Source organism: Microcebus murinus, chromosome 6 (genome assembly GCF_040939455.1).
Source record: "Microcebus murinus isolate Inina chromosome 6, M.murinus_Inina_mat1.0, whole genome shotgun sequence".
NCBI lineage: Eukaryota > Metazoa > Chordata > Mammalia > Primates > Cheirogaleidae > Microcebus > Microcebus murinus.
In genome coordinates, this window is record NC_134109.1 from 112142193 (window position 1) to 112161965 (window position 19773).

Here is a 19773-nt window from a genome sequence, read left to right on the forward strand (position 1 = left end):
CTTAGGGGACTAAAATCAAAGCATCGGCAGGGCTTTTTCCTTTGGAGGTTTCAGGAGAAGATTCATTCTTTGTCTCCTCCGGCTCCTAGAGGCCGCCTTGGCGTTCTTGTTTCACTCCAGTCTCTGCTTCCGTCTTCACGTCTCATGCTTCTCCCACTCTGATCTCTTCTTGCCTCCCTCTCCCTCCGATAAGTACCCCTGTGACCACACGGAGCCCACCCAGATAATCCAGGATAACCTCCCCCACCCTAAAGTCCTTAGATCCTTAACATAATCACACCTACAAAATCCCTTTTGCTATGTAAAGTAACATTCCCAGGGGCTGGGATTAGGACATGGATATCTTTGGGGGCCATTATTCAATTCACCACAGGTTGTATCTACCACCAGCCTCCTCCTCTGTAAAGTTAACCCTTTCCCCCTTATAATTAACAAGTATTTCACGGGGAGAGACTTCAAAACTATGTAAGCATCCCATTTCTCATAAAACACAATTATTTATTTACTTCAGTATAGGCTTGTAGTTTCTTATTTTATTCAGTGAGTTATAATTCATGACTATCCTTATTTTCATCCTCAAATTGTCCCAGGTTTAGTCAGTATAGTCCCTTTAGGGTAGCTTCTGTGCCCTTTTGACATCTCCCATCATTCTCCGAGCACTTCCCTTACTTTCTGGCACAAGTGTAATCTATTTTATTTTTATTTACTTTTGAGACAGAGTCTCGAACTGTCACCTAGGCTAGAGTGCCGTGGCATCAGCTTAGTTCACAGCAACCTCAAACTCCTGGGCTCAAGCCATCCTTCTGCCTCAGCCTCCCAAGAAGCTGGGACTACAGGCATGCGCCACCATGCCCGGCTAATTTTTCTAATTTTAGTAGAGATGGGACTTGCTCTTGCTCAGGCTGGTCTTGAACTCCTAGCCTCGAGGGATCCTCCCCGCCTGGGCCTCCCAGAGTGCTAGGATTACAGGTGGCTCTTGTAGATTATTTTGAATGGATGTCATATTCTCTCCCTCCCTCTTTCTCTTCCTACCCTCTCACCTTGGCTTACCTAGCTCCTACAACTTTATAGTTGCCTTGCCTCCAGGTTTTATGGCCTGTTCAAGCCCCATCCTGTGGCACACTGGAGACAATACTCACCCTGTCCAGCCTACAGACCTAGGTCAGCAGCAGCCCCTCCTAGCATCTTCTCGAGGATTGGGGTGTGCCCAAGCTGCTAGCTTCCAGCCAAGTCGTCTGTGCCAAAGGACCTGCCACTGCCTTTGGCTTCCAAAGCCCAGCGGGCACCAGGCTTTGGATTTCTTTTCTGGTTTTGGTTCACAGAGATGAAGATCTTATTTTTCAGCCTGATTATGTCTTTTTTATTCACTTTCTATGTCTCGCCTATTATTGTTGCTGTTTGGAGAGGGGAGCATGCAGTCAAACCCAATTTCTCCAAACCATCCTAAAGGGAAGTCTGCTCCATTTCAACAGCGTTTTTGGTTTTTTTTTTAAAGACCATATGTCAACATGTTAGATTGCAGCAACAAGCTGTTGGAGGAAGCCATGGGAGAGCAAGACTGAGAGTCCTGGGGAGAGGGTGGCAAAGTTGCCCTTTTTTAGGGGATCACTCCCCCGACCCTGTCCTTCCCACCTGATTGCTCCAGTTGTTAGATTTGCCTTCTTGGGCCCATACACGGGAGGAGTGGGGCTGGAATGACAGGGAGAGGCAGTGTGCGGGCTCCGAGAAGCTGCCACAGGCCTTTTTGGATCCCAATTTCCGCAACAGTTCCCGCCAGGTCCAGATGGGGGATGCTCTGGTGCTGACGCAGTGCTGCGAAATCTCCCAGCCCCCAAGGCGATGGCACTGACTCCCACCCTGGGCGAGACAGCCTAGCTGGGGGAGGGGTGTGCCCTCTCCAGTCAGCTGGTCAGCCCAGGTTAGCAGGCCCAAGGCAGAAGACACAGCCAGCCCACTCTGGCCCACCCTCTCCCTTTAACTCTGCTCCCTTCTTCAGTCCCAGGCCTGCTGAGGGGAGCCTGAGCTATGTCACCCTCCCAAATTCCACATTTTTCCTAAGTGCCCTCCTGGCAATGTCTGCAGATAGCAGTGCCCCCGCGGGCTGGCTCCCCCCAGGGGTGTTTTTTCTGTCAGCAAAAGCCAAGGCTATGAACTTGAGATCGTTCATTCCCCTAAAGCACCCCAGTCCTGAGCTCGAGGTGACAGCGGGCAAGGCCCGGGTCTCCCCGCGGGAGCACGTCCACGTCCCCGAGCAGCACAGCAGCGCCTGCCGCCCTCGCGACTGGGCCTCCCCAGCTGTGCCGAGGGTGCCGGCGCCGTCCGCCCACCTCCCTTCGAGGACCGGGAGGCCGGAGCAGGCCCGCCAGCGCCCGCCCGCGGCGGCCGCGCGTCTGGGTCCCTGCCGGCTGGGCGGGGCTCGCGGCGCCCCCGCGGGTCCTAGCGCCGGGCCGGACGGCGGGCAGGGCGGCGGGCAGGGCGGCGGGCCGGACGGCGGGCCGGACGGCGCCCACTCGCGCTCGCGGCCCGCGCGCCATGGGGGGCGCGCGCTGCCTGGTCCTGGCCTCCCTGGTCGCCCTTTGCGGGCGCGGTGAGTCCTGTGCGGGCGGGGCGCCGGCTGGGCGGCGGGCGGGCCACAGGTGGACGGAGGGAGGGCGGGAGGCCCGGCCGGCGGGCGTGGGGCCGAGCGCTCGCGGGCGGCCGGGCGCCGCGGTGGACCCGCCAGGGCCGGGCCGGGCCGGGCGCGGCAGCCCTGCGGTCCGCAGCGCGAGGGAGGCCGGGCCGAGCCGCTCCGCCCGCGGGCCGGCGCCCTCCTCGCCGAGCGGCGACGCCCGGGACGGGCGAGCGCGGAGCAGCCCGCGGGCCGGCGGCCTGGGCCCGAGCCGTCTGCGCCCGCCTGGAGAAGCCTCGCGGCGCCCCGCCGCCCAGCCCTGACGGCCGGCCGGGCTGCCGAGGCGGAGCCTGCCGCTCGGAACCGCAGCCTCCCGCACCTAGAAGGCAGACTCCATCGCCCTTCTCCGGGCAGAGTTCTGAGGATTGCCTTCTCTGCCTCGGTTTCCCCCCTGGGTTCCAAGGGCTCTTTCAGCTCCTACTGCGGCCCTGGCTTTTCTTCTGAGGCCCGGTTGTGCTGAAGGGCCACGGGTGCTTCTTCCGTGGACAGAGACCCACCTCCGAGGGCGCGGGACGCAGGAGTGGAGGATAGAAGAGGTTTTTTTAGGGAAGTAGAGCTCTCATCAAAGCTGGTGTCCACACACAGTGTGTGTATCGTGGCTCTGCTACTACTTGCTGGGTGACCCTACGCCATTCCTTCCCCCTCTCTGGGCCTCAGTTTCCCCATCTGGTCTATGGAGATGGTATGCCTTGCCTCCGCACTTGGGGACTCAGATGTGCATACGGGCCACTCGCAGTGTTTCTTAGCTGCGGGCCTGGGGCAGCCTGCACCACTCGTTATGGATCCCTGGGCCGCACCCGAGGCTCATGGAACCAACGTCTGGAAACCGAGCCCGGGGATCCGCGTTTATACAAGCATCCAGATGATTCATGCACATGCTTGGAGAAGCGCTAATGGTTTATTGTGAGCTCTTTGTAAAAGACAAAATCTCAACTTTTCTTTAAATCCATAGCTTCCTTTTAACACAAATCTTGTGTTCACTTCCTCAGTTAAGGACACACATCCCCAATTGAAAATCACTCTGCCCTTCCGGATGCCCACTTGCCAGTGAGATTCTGTGGACCGTCACTTTCTGTAGTTTGTATTCCAAAGCAGTAGGTATATCTTCAACATAGATTTTTAGATTATATATGCTTTTTTCAAATTAGACACACACTGACACCGTTTAGAATTCTGGCTATGGCTTCCTCTCAGATGGTTCGCCTCCTCCGCAGGAGAGCAATTTTTCCAGGGAAGGCTTCGGAAGGCAAGACCTTGGACAGAGGCTGGTGGGCCCACTCCCCTCGGAATCATTGGATGGTGACTGACCCCTAGTGGCAGCCTCTGCTTGACTCTCTCGGCCTGCAGGCTGGGATGTGGCCCCCAATTGTGTCCCAGCAGCTTCCACCCATTCTGAGCCACCCCTGTCAGCTGGGGGTGAAAGGCCTGTCCCTGTCTTTTGAGCCCACAGGCCTCACTGGCATTAAGCGGCAGATTGGGAAGCCTAAACACCCAGCCACAGCACCTCTGCTGCTCATTCTCACCCCCTGGCCTGCCAGCCACACACTCACAAGCACTAACACGGCAGGGTGCAGTCACCGGCACACCCACTCCAGACAGCGCCAGTCACGGCCTCTGCAGGGCAGTCTCCTCATGGGAAAGTTAACCAGGCACTGAAGAAGGCACAGAGGTCAGGGGAGGGCCTCTGCCTGAAAGAGACTCTTAGACTTGGCTCTCCTTCTGACTTGCTGGGGGTCCTTGAGAAAGTTCCTTCCCCTTTGGTCTCAGTTGTTTCCCCAGCTGAGAAATGAGGGTTGGGACAAATGATCTAAGGACCTGGGAACCTCTAACTCTAACTCCCACACCTGGTCCTCTAACTCCCACACCTGGTCCTCAACATGGGGAGAGTCCCTCAGAGTCATCTGAATGCCCGAGAGGCAGGACAGGCCCAAAGGTGAGCAGACTGAACACATCCGGTGGGCTCAGAGCTGGAACCTGAGCCCCCACAGCCTACAGAGCAGCCTGGACTCTCAGGAACCCAGCTGGGCCAGCCTCCTGGGACTTCAGAGATGTGGGATGAAGCCTCCCCCGTATTGCAGGGTTGGGGGCTGGGAGCTGCAGATTATGGTCCCAGAGCTGCCTCAGCCGTGCCAGATTGTCTTGGGAAAGACATACCTCTCTATGAAATGAGGGGCCAGTCCCAATAGATATACTAAAGAAGGGCTGTGGGAAGGACTCAGCTGTAGCCTGGGGCTATGGACTAGCTTCCAGGGTATGCAAGCAGCTGACCTCTGAGAGAAGGGTCCAGGGCATGGGATGCAGGGCTCACAATCTAGGCCAAGCATCCATAGGACCCCGCTCTGAAGAGCCTGGGGCAGTCTGGGAGGGACAGGAGGCAGCAGGTGCACTAGGAACATCTTACACAAGGCACTAAATATTGCATCTGCTCCAGATAGGCAGCGAGTTGGAAAGTGCATGGCATAGGCAGGGTGGCGGCTGCTCCCCATGGCCATGTGTCCAGCCCAGCACCCACCCAAGAGTCTGCCTCAGACTTGCTCAATGGGGCATCCCTGCTCCAGGCCCTCTGGCCCCACCCAAAGAGGGAGGGCTTTAGTGAGACTCAGTGAACTGGCTCTTGGGGGAAGATGCAATCTGACTCCTGAGCCTGGCGAGCCCCTGCCACTGTCCCCACCCCCATCTCTCCATCCTCTCTTATTTCCCGATCCTCCCACCTGCTATCCTGCCCCACTTGTGTTTCCTCTGCCTACTCTCATCGCCTTTCCTGCTCTGGAACTCCCCTGCTCGGGGCCCCTGCCTCTCCTCTGAGTCACCGCTGCACCTATACCTGACATGTTCTCCCTGAAGACAGCAGAGTACAGGAGTTCAAGTCCCTAAACCGTACCTTCACTCCCAGACACGTGAGAGGATGAGACAAAGGCCCAAATCCCACTTGGCAGAGATCTGGGATGTGAAGAGGGGCAGATCTTGGGTTGTGTGAGCCCAGGGGGGCTTCCCTGCAGGCCACTGCATTTAAGCCGGTCTCTAATGTGGCTCAGAGCTAGACCTCCCCTATAGCTCCAGACCAGGAACCAACTGCCAGCTGGACCTGCTCTTTGGTGTCTCAGAGGGCCCTTGTGGTCTGTAGGTCTAAGTCTGAACCCAGAAAATCCCCGTCTCAGTTGTGTTTTCCTCTTATGGAAAGCACCACCTCATATCTGGTTCTGCGCATAACACAAGTCTGTGGGGTAGTGCTCCTCCCCTGCACTGTGAGTTCGCTGGTGGCAAGACCTGTCTCTGGTTTTTTGCTTGCCATTATCCCAAGCACATAGCACAGTGCCTGGCACAAAATAGACACTCAGATATTTGATGGCTGGAAGGCTGGGTGCAGTCCTGGCAGAAGAAAGAGGTGTTCAAAGACCAAGAAGTAAGATAGTGAAGACCACGTGGGGAAAGGCAAGCAGTGGGACTTGGCTGGGATGTAGAGTGCCTGCGGCCGAGACCGAGTGGTGGGAGAAAATCAGATTGAAAAACATGAGTCAGTGCCTAGGCAAGGGCCTTGAATGCCAAGCCAAAACATTTGTTGTGGGCAGGGAAGGGCCCAGCCCAGTCTGCTGTAGAAAGACCACTGTGGCGCTGCATGGAACATGGACAGCAGGGTGGGAGGGCTGGGAGGCCAACGAGGGAGCTGCTGGACTGGCCTGGGGCTGTGGCCTGGGCTGTGCTGTCGCAGTGGAGATGAGAGGGCAGACCGAGGGACTTGGAAAGTAGAATAGACAGCGCTGGATGGCCGCTTGGATGAACCAAGGGAGGGGTCGGGAACAGCTGCCTAATTTCTAGATGTCTAGAGTGTGGGGTGCCCTTCCTTGCCAGAGCGAACAGGAGGAAGAAGTGTGGCGCTGGGGGCAGAGCTGAGCTCTGTCTTGAAGGTGTTTAATTTGAAGTCCCCAGGGAGAGGCAGGCTTGCCAGCGCCTGGGGCACCTGTGCTCCCTGGCCTGCTCAGCTCTCTCCTTCGCTGCCCCGGCCGCAGTGGGGTTCAGCAGGGAGAGGGCCCAGCAGGTCTGACTGTGCGTTTTCCCAGGGGACTGCCGTGTGGCCAATGCCGAGGAGAAGCTGATGGACGACCTTCTGAACAAAACCCGCTACAACAGCCTGATCCGCCCTGCCACCAGTTCCTCGCAGCTCATCTCCATCCAGCTGCAGCTTTCCCTGGCCCAGCTCATCAGCGTGGTAAGTGCAGAAGGCAGCCGCTGGGAGCGCAGGAGGAGGCCCGGCTGGGTCTTCAGTGCCCTGCCAGGGCTTGGGGAAAGGGGCGGCCCCTTTGGTGTGCAGGGCTAGGAGTCAGGAAGCTTGAGTTTTACTTCTGGCATTGCCCAGGTTTCTGGGCAAGGTCTTAGATTGTTCATCTGATCTTTTTTCATATTCATAAATTAAGAAATTTGCCTAAACTTGGAGGGTCCTGACCCTGCCTCTAAGTTATGATTCTTTCATTCCAAAAATGCTATCTGTGCCTTTGCACATGCCGTGCTCCTTGCCTGGGGTGTCCTACCCACTTTGTGCACCCTAGCTCCACAGTTTGGAGCCACCTGCAAATCTGTGATCTCAGTATCAATTAACATGCCTGGCTTCAAGTAATAGAACATCCAGCTAAGAGGTGCTAAAACATTGAGGACATGTATTAATATTGCATTATATGACAGGCAAGCAGGCCAGTGATTTCAGAGTTGGTTAATTCAGTAATTCCATGATGTCAAGACTCTTGGTTGTTGTCAGAGATATCAACACTCATGGACTGCGTTCTTCTTGGAGCTATAGCTGGAATTTTCCAGGGCGAAGTTCGTGCGTAGGACGAGTCATAGGGGAGTTGAGGGTCTTTGAGGGTCCTTGCCTCTAACATCTCCCCCTCTCTTTATTAATATGAGGGAGGTTTATATAAGTGGGTGGAGAGCCTGTCTTAGGCTACGCGATGTGCTTCCGCGACCAGCACCCCAAACGTAAGATCTGGCGATTAATGTGAAGGTGAGGCCTCTGTCTTAGGCTATGTAGGTGGCATCCAGCTCCGGCACTTCTGATTATGAAGTGTGCCCCCGGGCATGGACCTACAATATTCCCGTCATGGAGTTACCTCACAGCTGGCGGGGTGTGCACCTGGTACACGGCATCGCGATAATCCCGTCATGGGCGTCTCCACAGCCTTTGGAACCAACTGCGTTCCATGTCTGAGGCAAGGTCTGAGAAATTTAAACCCTCTGTGGCTGAATGGGGAGACTCTGTATGGAGGTCTTCTCTGGAGTTATGATTCTTTCATTCCAAAAATGCTATCTGTGCCTTTGCACATGCCGTGCTCCTTGCCTGGGGTGTCCTACCCACTTTGTGCACCCTAGCTCCACAGTTTGGAGCCACCTGCAAATCTGTGATCTCAGTATCAATTAACATGCCTGGCTTCAAGTAATAGAACATCCAGCTAAGAGGTGCTAAAACATTGAGGACATGTATTAATATTGCATTATATGACAGGCGAGCAGGCCAGTGATTTCAGAGTTGGTTAATTCAGTAATTCCATGATGTCAAGACTCTTGGTTGTTGTCAGAGATATCAACACTCCTCAATCCTCTTGTTTTTTCCTTGCAGTCACAAGATGGTGGCCATAGCTCTAAACATAAAATCCTTACATGACAATGTCCGTGGCAGGAAATTGCAGATCCTTTTTAGGATCCTTTTTGAGTATGAGGAAAAATTCCACAGAGACTGCCCCCTAGGCAGCCCTTTATACCTCACCCCTTATACAGTCACTGGCTGGAGGAGCAAAATGACGGCACTTGGCTAGACTTACCACCACATGGCAAGAAGGCGAAGGGGGGGCGCCTTACAAAGCTCATGGGCATCCAATATTCAATGAAGCCAGGGTTTTGCTAACACAGAAGAAAGGAGGGTGGGAGCAGGATGCCCACAGGGCAGGCAGCCAGTGGGCCTGCACAGACCCTGCTCCGCCTGGTCTCCAACAGGACGCTACGCTTCTCCTCCGCGTCCACACAGCCCTGCCACAGTGCCGCCCCCAGTCTGCCCAGCAGATGGCCTCGCACGCCCTCTACTTATTGGGGAAAATAAGAACCAGGTGGGGGAAATTGACAGGCACAGAGGTCCAGGGGCAGGGCAGGACCAGAGGCAGGGGCAAGGGTCTGGACAGGTGAGGAGGGATGCTGCAGGACGGTAAGGGAGGAGTGGATGGTGGCACTCACGTGTCTGGGGGCAGGGGTGGGTGGTGCTGGGGAGGACTGAGGTGCCGGGGAATTTCCCTTCTCTCCTCTGAGGTCTGTGAGTTGGGGGTGTTTGAGGGAATCATGTCCCACTGTAAACCTTCCCATGTCCCTACCCGCAGGGTCACCCTGTGCCTAGAAGCAGCTCTGAGGGCAGGTTCAGAGGGGAGAGTGCAGAGCACTGTGTCCAGCCCTGGGGAAGGAGGTAGCTGGGGCTGAACTTCCTCTGGTCAGGTGACTGCCTTCTTAATCCCCAGCCTCTCTCTCCAGCACAACTGGCCACACAAAACCAGCTCCTCAAATCATAGTCCTCAATGAGGCTTTGGCCAAATGAACAGCTGGCTCCCTCCCCGGGAGGAAACACAGCCCAGGGATGTAGCGCTCTGTCCCTCCGCGGGACTGCAAGGAGCAGGGCTTTCAGACAGGTCTCAGCCAGGCTGGCGTCTGAGATTATTGTCCAGCCAAGGGTGTCTTGCTTAACGGGCAAGCCCAGCTGCTGCCCCGTGCAGCCGCCACCTGGTGCGCGTCAGTGGCAGGCCGCTCTGCTAGGGGTGCCCCATGGGTGACAGAGGTGGGAGAGGACATAGCCACCAGCCCCCACCCTGCAAGTACCACTGGGAGCTGTCAGATTCCTGAAAGCTTGTGCAGAATAAATATCAGGTTTTGGTGGGGAGTGTTCCTTCTGTTTTTCAAGGTTTACCTGTTTCTTGAGGAGGGAGGTTACAGGCACAACCAGTTTAAAGAGAGACATTTCTAGACAAACCACAGAAAGAAAAAAGGATGAAAACTACAGAAAAGAAGATAATATGGTATATGATTTTTTTAAAAAAAGGTCTAATATGTATATTTGGAATACCAAAAGGAAGATAAAGAATAAGACAGAAGCAATATTTGAAGTGATATTGGCTGAGAACTTCCAAAACTGACCAAAGATATTTATTAAGCAACAGATTCAAGAGGCTCCATGGGTGACAATACAAAGAAAAGCACACTCGAGAACATCACACTCAAACTCCTGACCACCAAAGACAAAGAAACAACCTTAAGACTATCCAGAAAAAGAAGGAAAAACAAAAATAAAACCCCAAGAACAGTAAGACTAACAGCTGAAAATAGAAGCCAGAAAATAGAATGACTTTTTTTTTCTTTTTTGGGTTTTTTTGAGACAGAGTCTAGCTCACAGCAACCTCAAACTCCGGGCTCAAGCAATCCTCCTGCCTCAGCCTCCCAAGTAACTGGAACTACAGTCATGCACCACCATGCCTGGCTAATTTTTTCTATATATATATATTTTTTAGTCATCCAGCTAATTTCTTTCTATTTTTAGTAGAGACAGGGTCTCACTCTTGCTAAGGCTGGTCTTGAACTCCTGACCTTGAGCGATCCTCCTCCCTCGGCCTCCCAGAGTGCTAGGATTACAGGCGTGAGCCACTGCGCCAGCCCTAGAAAGACATTTTTTAAAGTACTACAGAAAAAAAACTGCAAACCTAGAATTAGACAAGGATTTTGAAGCTATCTTTTGCAAATGAAGGAGAAATATTTTTTTCAGACCAAAAAATAAAAAAGAGAGAGAGAGAAATTAATGCCAGGAGATCCAAATACTAAAGAAAATACTAAAGGAGGTTTTTTACCATAAGGAAAATGATCCCAGAGGGAAACACAGACATGTGAGAAAGAACGAGGTACAACAGAAACGGTGACTATATGGATGGATTTTAAGTTTATTAATACTATAAAACAATAAAAATATCTTGCAAAGATTCGACGATATGTATAACTAAACACATGACAATAGTAGTGCAAAAGTCAGGAGGGCGTAGATGGAGTTGAAACGTTCTAAAGTCCTTGTCTTGCTTTAGGAGTGGTGAAAGTAATAAGTTATATTTGACTCTAAAAAGTCAAGTATGTATATTGTAGCCCTAAGGGTAACTACTAAAAGAAAAGTCATGTTAATATGGGGAGGAATGGAATAATAGTTAATCCAAAACAAATCAAGGAAAGAGAGATAAGGGAACAAACAAAATAGATAAATGGTAGGTTTAAACCCAGATATATTAGCAACTACATGAAATGTAAATGGCTTAAATAATCACAATGAGACGACTGGCATATATCCTTCTCCCTCCAGTTACCCTTCCCCCAACATCCTGGAACACGGATGTTATGATTGGAGTTCCAGCAGTCATCTTGGACCATGCAGATGAGGTCCACATTCTAGGTGTGGTAGAGAACAAAGCTGGAATGAACCTGGGGACCTAAGAACTTTGCAGAGCAGAACCACCATATATATCCGAACTGCTACATGAGGGGGACGTAGACGTCTCCTTTGTTGAAGCCAAGCCTGGTTTACTCGGGCTCTCTAATACTAGCAGCCCAACCTCATCCTACTGATATATTCCCCAGTTGAGAGTTCAGGAAAGGTTCCTTGAGGAAGTGAGTCCCAAGGTGACATTAGGATGCTAGAAGTTATCAAGATGAAGAGGGGGCAGGAAATATAGCACAGAGTGAAAGCATGAGACACATTCAAAGAGCTAAAGAAGGCCAAGGGGGCTGGAGCACAGAATAAAGGGGCACAGGGAGGTGAAAGGAGACTGGGAAAGTTGACGAGGACCTGTAGACCCTGTGAAGGAGTTTTTATTCTGCATGTGAAGGAAGTCAAGAAGGGACCTAAACAGGGATAAGATTAAGTTGGGAAATGGCAGGAACTTTGGGAAGATCGTTCTGGCTGCATAGGAAGGATAGATGTGTGCGTGTGTGGTGCAGAATGGACATACATCAGCGTGGAGGGCCTTTCAGGGTCCAGGTAGAGATGGACAATTGTAGCCTGGATTACTGTGGTAGGATTCATGTATTCATTCAGAAAATATTTACTGAGTACCTGATACCTTTTCTCAAGGTCCTTAGATCCTAGTGGGAAGTGGTAGACAATACACAAATAGATAAATTGTGTCCAGGGGTGATAAGTGCTATGAAGAAAAATAAAGCAAGGTGTTTTCTATAGGAAGGTTGGAGAAGACTTCTCTGATAAAGTGACATTTTTGACACCTGAGGAAAGGGAGGAAGCCATCTGGGTGGATTTCTAGGGTGAAGGGAACAAGGTGTGCGAAGGCAGAAGCAAACACATGGCGGAATGGGAGTGAGCAAGGGGCAAAGTATTAAGGTATGAGGTAATGGAGCTCATCGGGGTGGGGGCATGGTAGGGGCAGATCGTTAGGGCCTTATAGACCCTGAGCAAGACTTTGGCTTTTACTTTGGATAAGACGGGGAAGCAGTGGAGGGTTTGAGCAGAGTGATATAGTCTAAGGGCTTGAGATTGTACAAGGATTCCCCTGTCTGTTTTGCAGAGAACAGACTAAAGGCAGGCCAGGGCAGAGCAGGAAGACCAGTCAGGGGGCTACTGCAGTGGTCCAGGTGACAGGTGATGGTGGCATCAGAGGTGGAAGAAGGGAGATTTGAGATGCATGTAGGAGACACAGCCTGCAGGACTTACTGACAGGTCTGAGAGCAGAGTGTGAGATCAACTCCCAGGTCTCTGGCTTGTGCAACCCGATGGCTAGGGCTGCTATGCACTGAGACAGCAATGCCAAAGGAGGGCCAGTGGGGGGTCATGAGCTTTGTCTTGGACACGCTGGGGGTGAAATACCTGGTGAGCCATCCAAGAGATGTTGAGTGGCAGTCAATCACATGGGCCTGGAGCTCAGAGCCTTTGGCATGATAAAGCATGATCCATTTGTGAGGGCTCCTCTTTCCCTGTGAACTGACAGCTCTGTTTTCCTCCCCAGAATGAGCGGGAGCAGATTATGACCACCAACGTCTGGCTGAAACAGGTAAGTGCCCTGCAGGGTCCCCAGCCCAGGAGATGCTTCCTCCAGAGCTGCCCGTCGATAGTGATGGACCTACAAGTGACAGGGCCCTGCCTGTCTGTTCAGGAATGGACTGACTACCGCCTGGCCTGGAACAGCTCTCGCTACGAGGGCGTGAACATCCTGCGGATCCCCGCAAGGCGCATCTGGCTGCCTGACATCGTGCTTTACAACAAGTGAGTGGCAGGGTTGGCCGGGCAGCAGGCCCAACCCCTGGTCATCCGGCCTGAGTCCAACCCGGGCCATCTGTGCTCCACTGGGACCTCAAGCTGAAGGGCACAGAGCTGAGCAGACCAGTGCCCTTAGTCACAGATGGGGTGTCGCTGTGACCCAGTGCTTTCTGTCCTCCACACTGTCTTTTTGAGCCTCGGCTGCTTCGTCGGTGCTGGCTGCTGGCCACACTGACTGACTGTGCGTAGGTGTCTTAGGTAGGTGGAAGGAGCTAAAGAGACTCTTCCTGGGTCATAGTTACACCAGCAGTAGCACATAGACCTGAGTTCAAATCTCAGCTGTACCACTTACTAGTTTTCTGGCCTTGAAGAAGTTACTTTAACTCCTCTGGGCCTTGGCTTTCCTGCCTATAAAATGGGGATAATAATAAAATCTACCTTGCTGGACTATTGTGAGGCTTACAGGGCTATTCACGTGAAGCCTTCAGAGTGCTTCATGGTAGGGATCTCTCTACCACACCGTTGCTGAGAAAAGCAGGTCCGTTTCCGTGAGGGCCTGGGGGTGGGAAGGGCGATCAATGGGAAGTAACCCTAAGGTAGTGGGTTCTGAGGCCAGGCCGGGCCTTGTCTGCGGTTTCATGGCTTTCTCCATGCACCCTGCCCCCAGCGCCGACGGGACCTACGAGGTGTCCGTCTACACCAACGTGGTGGTGCGCTCCAACGGCAGCGTGCAGTGGCTGCCCCCTGCCATCTACAAGAGTGCCTGCAAGATCGAGGTGAAGCACTTTCCCTTCGACCAGCAGAACTGCACCCTCAAGTTCCGCTCCTGGACCTACGACCACACGGAGATTGACATGGTCCTTATGTCACCCACGGCCAGCATGGATGACTTCACTCCTAGTGGTGAATGGGATATCATGGCCCTCCCTGGGAGAAGGACGGTGAACCCACAGGACCCCAGCTACGTGGACGTGACGTACGACTTCATCATCAAGCGCAAGCCGCTCTTCTACACCATCAACCTCATCGCCCCCTGCGTGCTCATCACCTCGCTGGCCATCCTTGTGTTCTACCTGCCGTCCGACTGCGGTGAGAAGATGACGCTGTGCATCTCCGTGCTGCTGGCGCTCACGGTCTTCCTGCTGCTCATCTCCAAGATCGTGCCACCCACCTCCCTCGACGTGCCGCTCATCGGCAAGTACCTCATGTTCACCATGGTGCTGGTCACCTTCTCCATCGTCACCAGCGTCTGCGTGCTCAACGTGCACCACCGCTCGCCCAGCACCCACACCATGGCGCCCTGGGTCAAGCGCTGCTTCCTACACAAGCTGCCCTCCTTCCTCTACATGAAGCGCCCGGGCCCCGCCAGCAGCCCGGCCAGGGCCCCCCAGCCCGGCCAGTCACGCCTGTTGAAGACTGAGGCCACCACCTCTGCTGCCTCTGCCGTGGGCCCTGCCAGCCCCTCCAGCCCGTGTGGGCACTCCATGTACTGTGTGAGCTCTGGCTCTGCCGCTCCCAAGTCTCCCGCCCGCCCGGACTCCGGGGCTCTCCGGCTCAGGTCCTCGGGAAGGTTCCGGCAGGATGTGCAGGAGGCCTTAGAGGGCGTCAGCTTCATCGCGCAGCACATGAAGAGTGACGATCAAGACCAGAGTGTGAGTTGCTAGCGCAGGCCCTGCCCACCTCCCGACAGAAAGGCTCAGAGAGTTAGCACCAGTCTCCCACTTCCTGAGTAAATTCATACGAAACGAGGACTCTCAAACTCTGATTGAATAGGGAATCTAAAACTGAAATGAGTTTTATGCTCAGGCGGAGGGGAAAAAGGTGGGGAGGGAGGAAAGCCAGAGGAGGGTGGAATAAGCAGGATACTGCTGTGGGACCCCAGGCTCAGCCATCTTGCAGAGCCCCTGTGGGTTGAGGGTGGCCCCAGGACATTAACTCCCCTGCCCTTGCGGTTATGCCAGCCTGCCAGAGCAAGCAGCTTGACGCTGGAGAAAGCCCTGGAGCAGAGAAGAGGAAAGGGGAGGCTGTCAGTGGGCTGGGAGATGACTCTGCAGCCTTTGGGGAACTCTGGTGGGCTGAGGCATGGAGGGATGGGGTGCACCTGCCCCCATCCTCTTCAGACTTGCAAGATGCTTACAGGAGTAGAAATAACACTTCTAAAGACAACTTTATGACAACTGAACACAGAATGTGACAATGACTGAAATTTGCATGTACATTTCTGTGCCAGGCAGGAGAACAAGTTTCATACTCTTGTGAATGTTCTCATTTCCACACCTTATCAGGTCAGATTCTTTGAACAGGTTTTTACCACATAACATAGTGTCTCCCCCTTTGCAGCTGCTTGGAAAAAAGAGGACATCTCCTTGTTCTTATATTTCTGAGATACCTTTTCACTAGCTGCATTCCCAAGGGAAGCACTGGCATTCCATTAGAGAAAAGAACAGGCTGAAAAGCTCCAAAATCACACTGTGCAAATGTATTATTGCTAACAAATGGAATATAGGATGCAAGATAGTCTTCTGAGTGTAGTCCTCAGACCAGCAGCAATGGCATCACCCAGGAGCTGTTGAAATGCAGACTCTCAGGCCCCCCAGACCTGCTGACTCAGAATCTGCATGTTAAGCAGGTCCCCAGGGGGTTCCTAGGAGCATTCCAGTTTGAGAAGCACAACTGTACAGGACTCAGATTTCACTTCCTGAAAAAATAATTTGATCATGCTGTTTTTTAGTTTAAAACCATTCAGTAGCTCGGCATCACCTAATTCATTGGCCCCTAAACATTCATTGGCTCCTTTCCTCAAGCTGTCTTGGGGGAAGGAGCCAGGCAGACCCACTGTTAGTATAATCCCCAGCCATTCTTTTTTTTTTTTTTTTTTTTTTTTTTTGAGACAGAGTCTCACTTTGTTGCCCAGGCTAGAGTGAGTGCCGTGGCGTCAGCCTGGCTCACAGCAACCTCAAACTCCTGGGCTCAAGTGATCCTCCTGCCTCAGCCTCCCGAGTGGCTGGGACTACAGGCACGCGCCACCACGCCCGTCCCCAGCCATTCTTAATGCTCCAGTCGCACATCAGGTGCTCTGCCAGGAGCTGACACGCATCACTGCTGACCTTCCCAGGAACCCTGTGAAGTGGATTTACCAGCACCCCCTTTTACACTGGGGGAGGGAGGCCCAGAGAAATTCACTGACTTGCCTGGCACCACACTGCAGACGTGGGGCAGAGCCAGGCTCTCTACCCAAATCTATCCAATGTCCTTAAACTCTCTTGCCCTTCCCAGTGCCTTGCCCTATACTGACACATGGTGGACTTATTGGTTGTTGCCTTTCTCATGTCTAGGTGGAGAAAAGGGGGTTTCTCCCCTTCCAGAGCCTGCCCACCGCCAAGCCCACCCATGCGCTTCTCATCTTCAGCACTTTCACCCATCCTAGTGATCAACTGGTCACTATAAATAGCACAAAAATATAAAATGAGGGGAAAAGCACACACATACACACACAAGCTGTTTGAAATTAGGACTGTCAAAAAGAAAGCCGAGGAGTGCTGTGTGCTGCACCTGCTGCATCTTAGGGGCAGGCGCCAGCGCGTGTGGTCGGGAGTGTAGGGGCTGATGTGTTAGCATTCTCCTGGAGGGTAGACACACACCATTGATGGGGACCTGCTAAATTGGGTCACTAATGTCAGCTTGCCTGTTGCCACCCACATTTCCAACTCCGGAGCCTCTGCTGACCTTCAGGGCCTTCTGATCGGGCCCTCTCTACCAGGAATGTGTCGAGTGAGCCGACAGGTGGGGTGTGAACACAGGTGCCGGGCACACATGTCACCCAGTGCAAAGGAGGCAGGCCCATCTGTAGTGACACCTCTGGTGGCCAGCCAGGTCTCTGCCAACCTCACACCCCACAGCCAAGTCTGAGAAGATCAGAGACAGAGACAGAAAGAGATGGCAGAGGCAGAAAGAGACCCAGATGATGCAGCAGGAGGAGACTGGGTGGTTTTTTTTTTTTTTGAGACAGAGTCTCACTTTGTTGCCCGGGCTAGAGTGCCGTGGCATCAGCCTCGCTCACAGCAACCTCCAACTCCTGGGCTCAAGCGATCCTCCTGCCTTACCCTCCTGAGTAGCTGGGACTACAGGCATGCGCCACCGTGCCCAGCTAATTTTTTTCTATATATTTTTAGTTGTCCAGATAATTTCTTTCTATTTTTTTTTTTTTTAGTAGAGGCAGGGTCTCACTCTTGCTCAGGCTGGTCTTGAACTCTTGACCTCGAGTGATCCTCCTGCCTTGGCCTCCCAGAGTGCTAGGATTACAGATGTGAACCACTGCGCCTGGCCAAGACTGACTCTTAATTACAGAACACAGATGCTGCTGCGAATGGAACTGAGCAAATTAAACAGTAGGATTTCCAGGTGTTCTGCAAGCCTTCCTTGCCCCGCTCCATTGAGCTAGGTGGGCCCCAAATCTTCTTTTAGACAGAACTAGCTCAGGCAGAGGGTTTGGGATAAAAATGAAAAGAAGGGGCCTTGCAGGCCTCATCCCCTTGTATTTATAACCAGATTCGGTTTTCAAATCAGAATGTGTGATATCAATGATTCTTTACACTCCTAACTTTTCTGTGCAGCCCAAGTTCCCAGCGGCCCTGCAACGCCATGTGTGTCCAGATGGAGGACACCCAGAGAGGCACAGAGTTGCCCAGCTGAGAGACCAACCTTGGACTCAGATCTTGCCATTCCAGTACTCGATGCCAAGCCCGGGGCCTGTGGGGTCCCTGACCAGATAGTGAAGCCCTGACTCGGGGGAAGGAGGGACTCCAGTGCTTGGCACCTGTAACCAGCCCCTCTGTCTACCCGCAGGTCGTTGAGGACTGGAAGTACGTGGCCATGGTGGTCGACCGGCTGTTCCTGTGGGTCTTCGTGTTTGTGTGCATCCTGGGCACTGTGGGGCTCTTCCTACCCCCCCTCTTCCAGACCCACACGCCTTCTGAGGGGCCCTCGCTTGTGGAGTGAGGCGCTGTGAGTGGCCAAGTGGGCAGCTTGCTTTCTTCTGGGTCATGGCTGATGAGGCTCTAGATAAACATGTGACCATTGACCCTCAGCCCATCAAACCAGCCACCGCTGGGAGAGGCAAGGATGGGGGCTTGCACTATCCTCTCTGAATGCCTTGGAGGAACCCCAGGAAACCCCAGCTGCAGGGTGCTTCGAACAGTTTAATTGCGGCTCATCTTCCTTCCCTGCACCTGGCACTGGAGGTAAAGATGCGCACACTGGCAGCACCTACTGTGTGTCAGGGTGGAGCCAGCATCCGGGCCTTCCTCTCCACGCGTCTCCTTGTCCAGCCTTCACGCTGCCTGTGCACTTGCTGTACTTCCACCGGAGCCCTCCCCCAGCGCGCCCAGCCCGTCACACCGCACGCCTCAGGCCCTGCCCCGCCCTTTCTTTGCTGCAATGACGCCCCCTCCGAGAGGCGTTCCTTAATCACCCTTTCATTCTAAAGCAGCCTCCCCACGCCCGCGTTGCCCCTTCCTCCAGCGCTCCCCGCACCTGGAGTCAGCCGCCCACTCGCCACGTGTCGCGAGAGCAGCCTCTGCCCCTGCACATTCGCCGTATCCCCGGCCTGGGACGGGGTTCGGCACACGGTGGCGCTCAATAAATGTTTGTCTAACGAATGAATGAATGGCTCCGCCTCCTCCTTCAGGCTCTGGTGCCCCTCCTGTGGGCCGCGGCCCTCCTCCACGACTGCAAGCGCAGGGCGCACCGCTGTGGCGTCGGGGCGGGTCTGCCTCCTCGCAGTGCCCTGCACGGCGCCTGCACGCCGTGGGCACTCGGCACGTGTGGGGAATGGAGGGGGATTTTTAATAGTTATACGAGAAAATGGACTTTTAAACGCATAGTTCTATGAATTTCAAAACAAGTGATAGATGTGTGCAGCCACCCAGCCAGGACACAGGGGGCATCTGCAGCCCAGACGGCTCCCTGCTGCTGCTCCTCCAGTCTAGCCCTCCACTCCTAGGAACCACCTGCTTGCCTCGGTCACTGACGCCCGGTCTCTTCAAGAATGCCATTTAAATGGAATCATACAGTATGTCACCTTTGGAGACCGGTGGCTTTCATTCAGCAGAATGCCTGTAAGATTCCTCGGTTTTGAGGGTGTGGGTGGTTTGCTCCTTTGTGTTGGTAGGCAGTGTTCGGTTGTATGGGCACTGAAGCACACTTGGGCGGTTTCTGGGTTTTGGCAATTATGAATAGAGCTGCTATAGTCACGTATAGGATTGTGTGAATAAAAGTTTTTATTTCTCTAGATAAACACTCAGGCATGTGATTGCTGGGTTATATGGTAAGTGTATGTGTAACTATATGAGAAACTGGTTTCTGAGGCGGCTATTCCCTTTTGCAACCCTCCAAAGTCGGAGTGCCCTGCTCTGCAATCCGGTTTGCACTTGGTGTTGACAGTGTTTGCTTTCTAGCTTAGCTATTCTAGTGGATGGGAACAGGCATATTATCCTGGTTTTAATTTGCATTTCCATAATGGCTAGTGAAGAACATTTTTTTACTTTTTATTTATTTTTTTATTAAGGAACATTTCAAATATATTATAAAGTAGAGAAAATATTATGGCATAACAAACCTCCAGGTGCAAATCAATGAGCCTCAACAATTACCAATTGTTGTACTCTTTTGTCCTCTGTATATCCTCTTTGGCAAAGTGTCTAAATCTTATTTTTTAAATTGTGTTGTTGGTTTTCTTACTATTGAGTGGTTACTAAATGTGGTTTTATAAACCACTTTTTTGTTGTTGTTAAGACAGAGTCTTGCTCTGTCACCTGGGCTAGAGTGCAGTGGAGTAGCT

The 19773-nt window shown here is 53.1% G+C and overlaps 1 protein-coding gene across 1 annotated transcript; it reads left to right on the plus strand.

The window, feature by feature from the left end:
- Window positions 1-2435: 2435 nt before the first annotated feature.
- On the plus strand, window positions 2436-18039 carry CHRNB4 (cholinergic receptor nicotinic beta 4 subunit). Its single transcript, XM_076004598.1, has 6 exons — window positions 2436-2587; window positions 6727-6875; window positions 12685-12729; window positions 12832-12941; window positions 13603-14587; window positions 17781-18039. The coding sequence occupies exons 1-6, from the start codon at window positions 2533-2535 to the stop codon at window positions 17931-17933; spliced, it is 1497 nt and encodes a 498-aa protein (XP_075860713.1). The 5' UTR covers window positions 2436-2532; the 3' UTR covers window positions 17934-18039.
- The last annotated feature ends 1734 nt before the right edge of the window (window positions 18040-19773 follow it).

What these genes read in the sequence shown, in the direction of transcription:
- CHRNB4 (XM_076004598.1), top strand. Translation starts at nt 2,533, where the DNA reads ATGGGGGGCGCGCGCTGCCTGGTCCTGGCCTCCCTGGTCGCCCTTTGC. An exon ending in CCAACGTCTGGCTGAAACAG is followed by an intron (nt 12,730 to 12,831) that starts GTAAGTGCCCTG and finishes CTGTCTGTTCAG; the next exon opens with GAATGGACTGACTACCGCCT. An exon ending in GACATCGTGCTTTACAACAA is followed by an intron (nt 12,942 to 13,602) that starts GTGAGTGGCAGG and finishes CCCTGCCCCCAG; the next exon opens with CGCCGACGGGACCTACGAGG.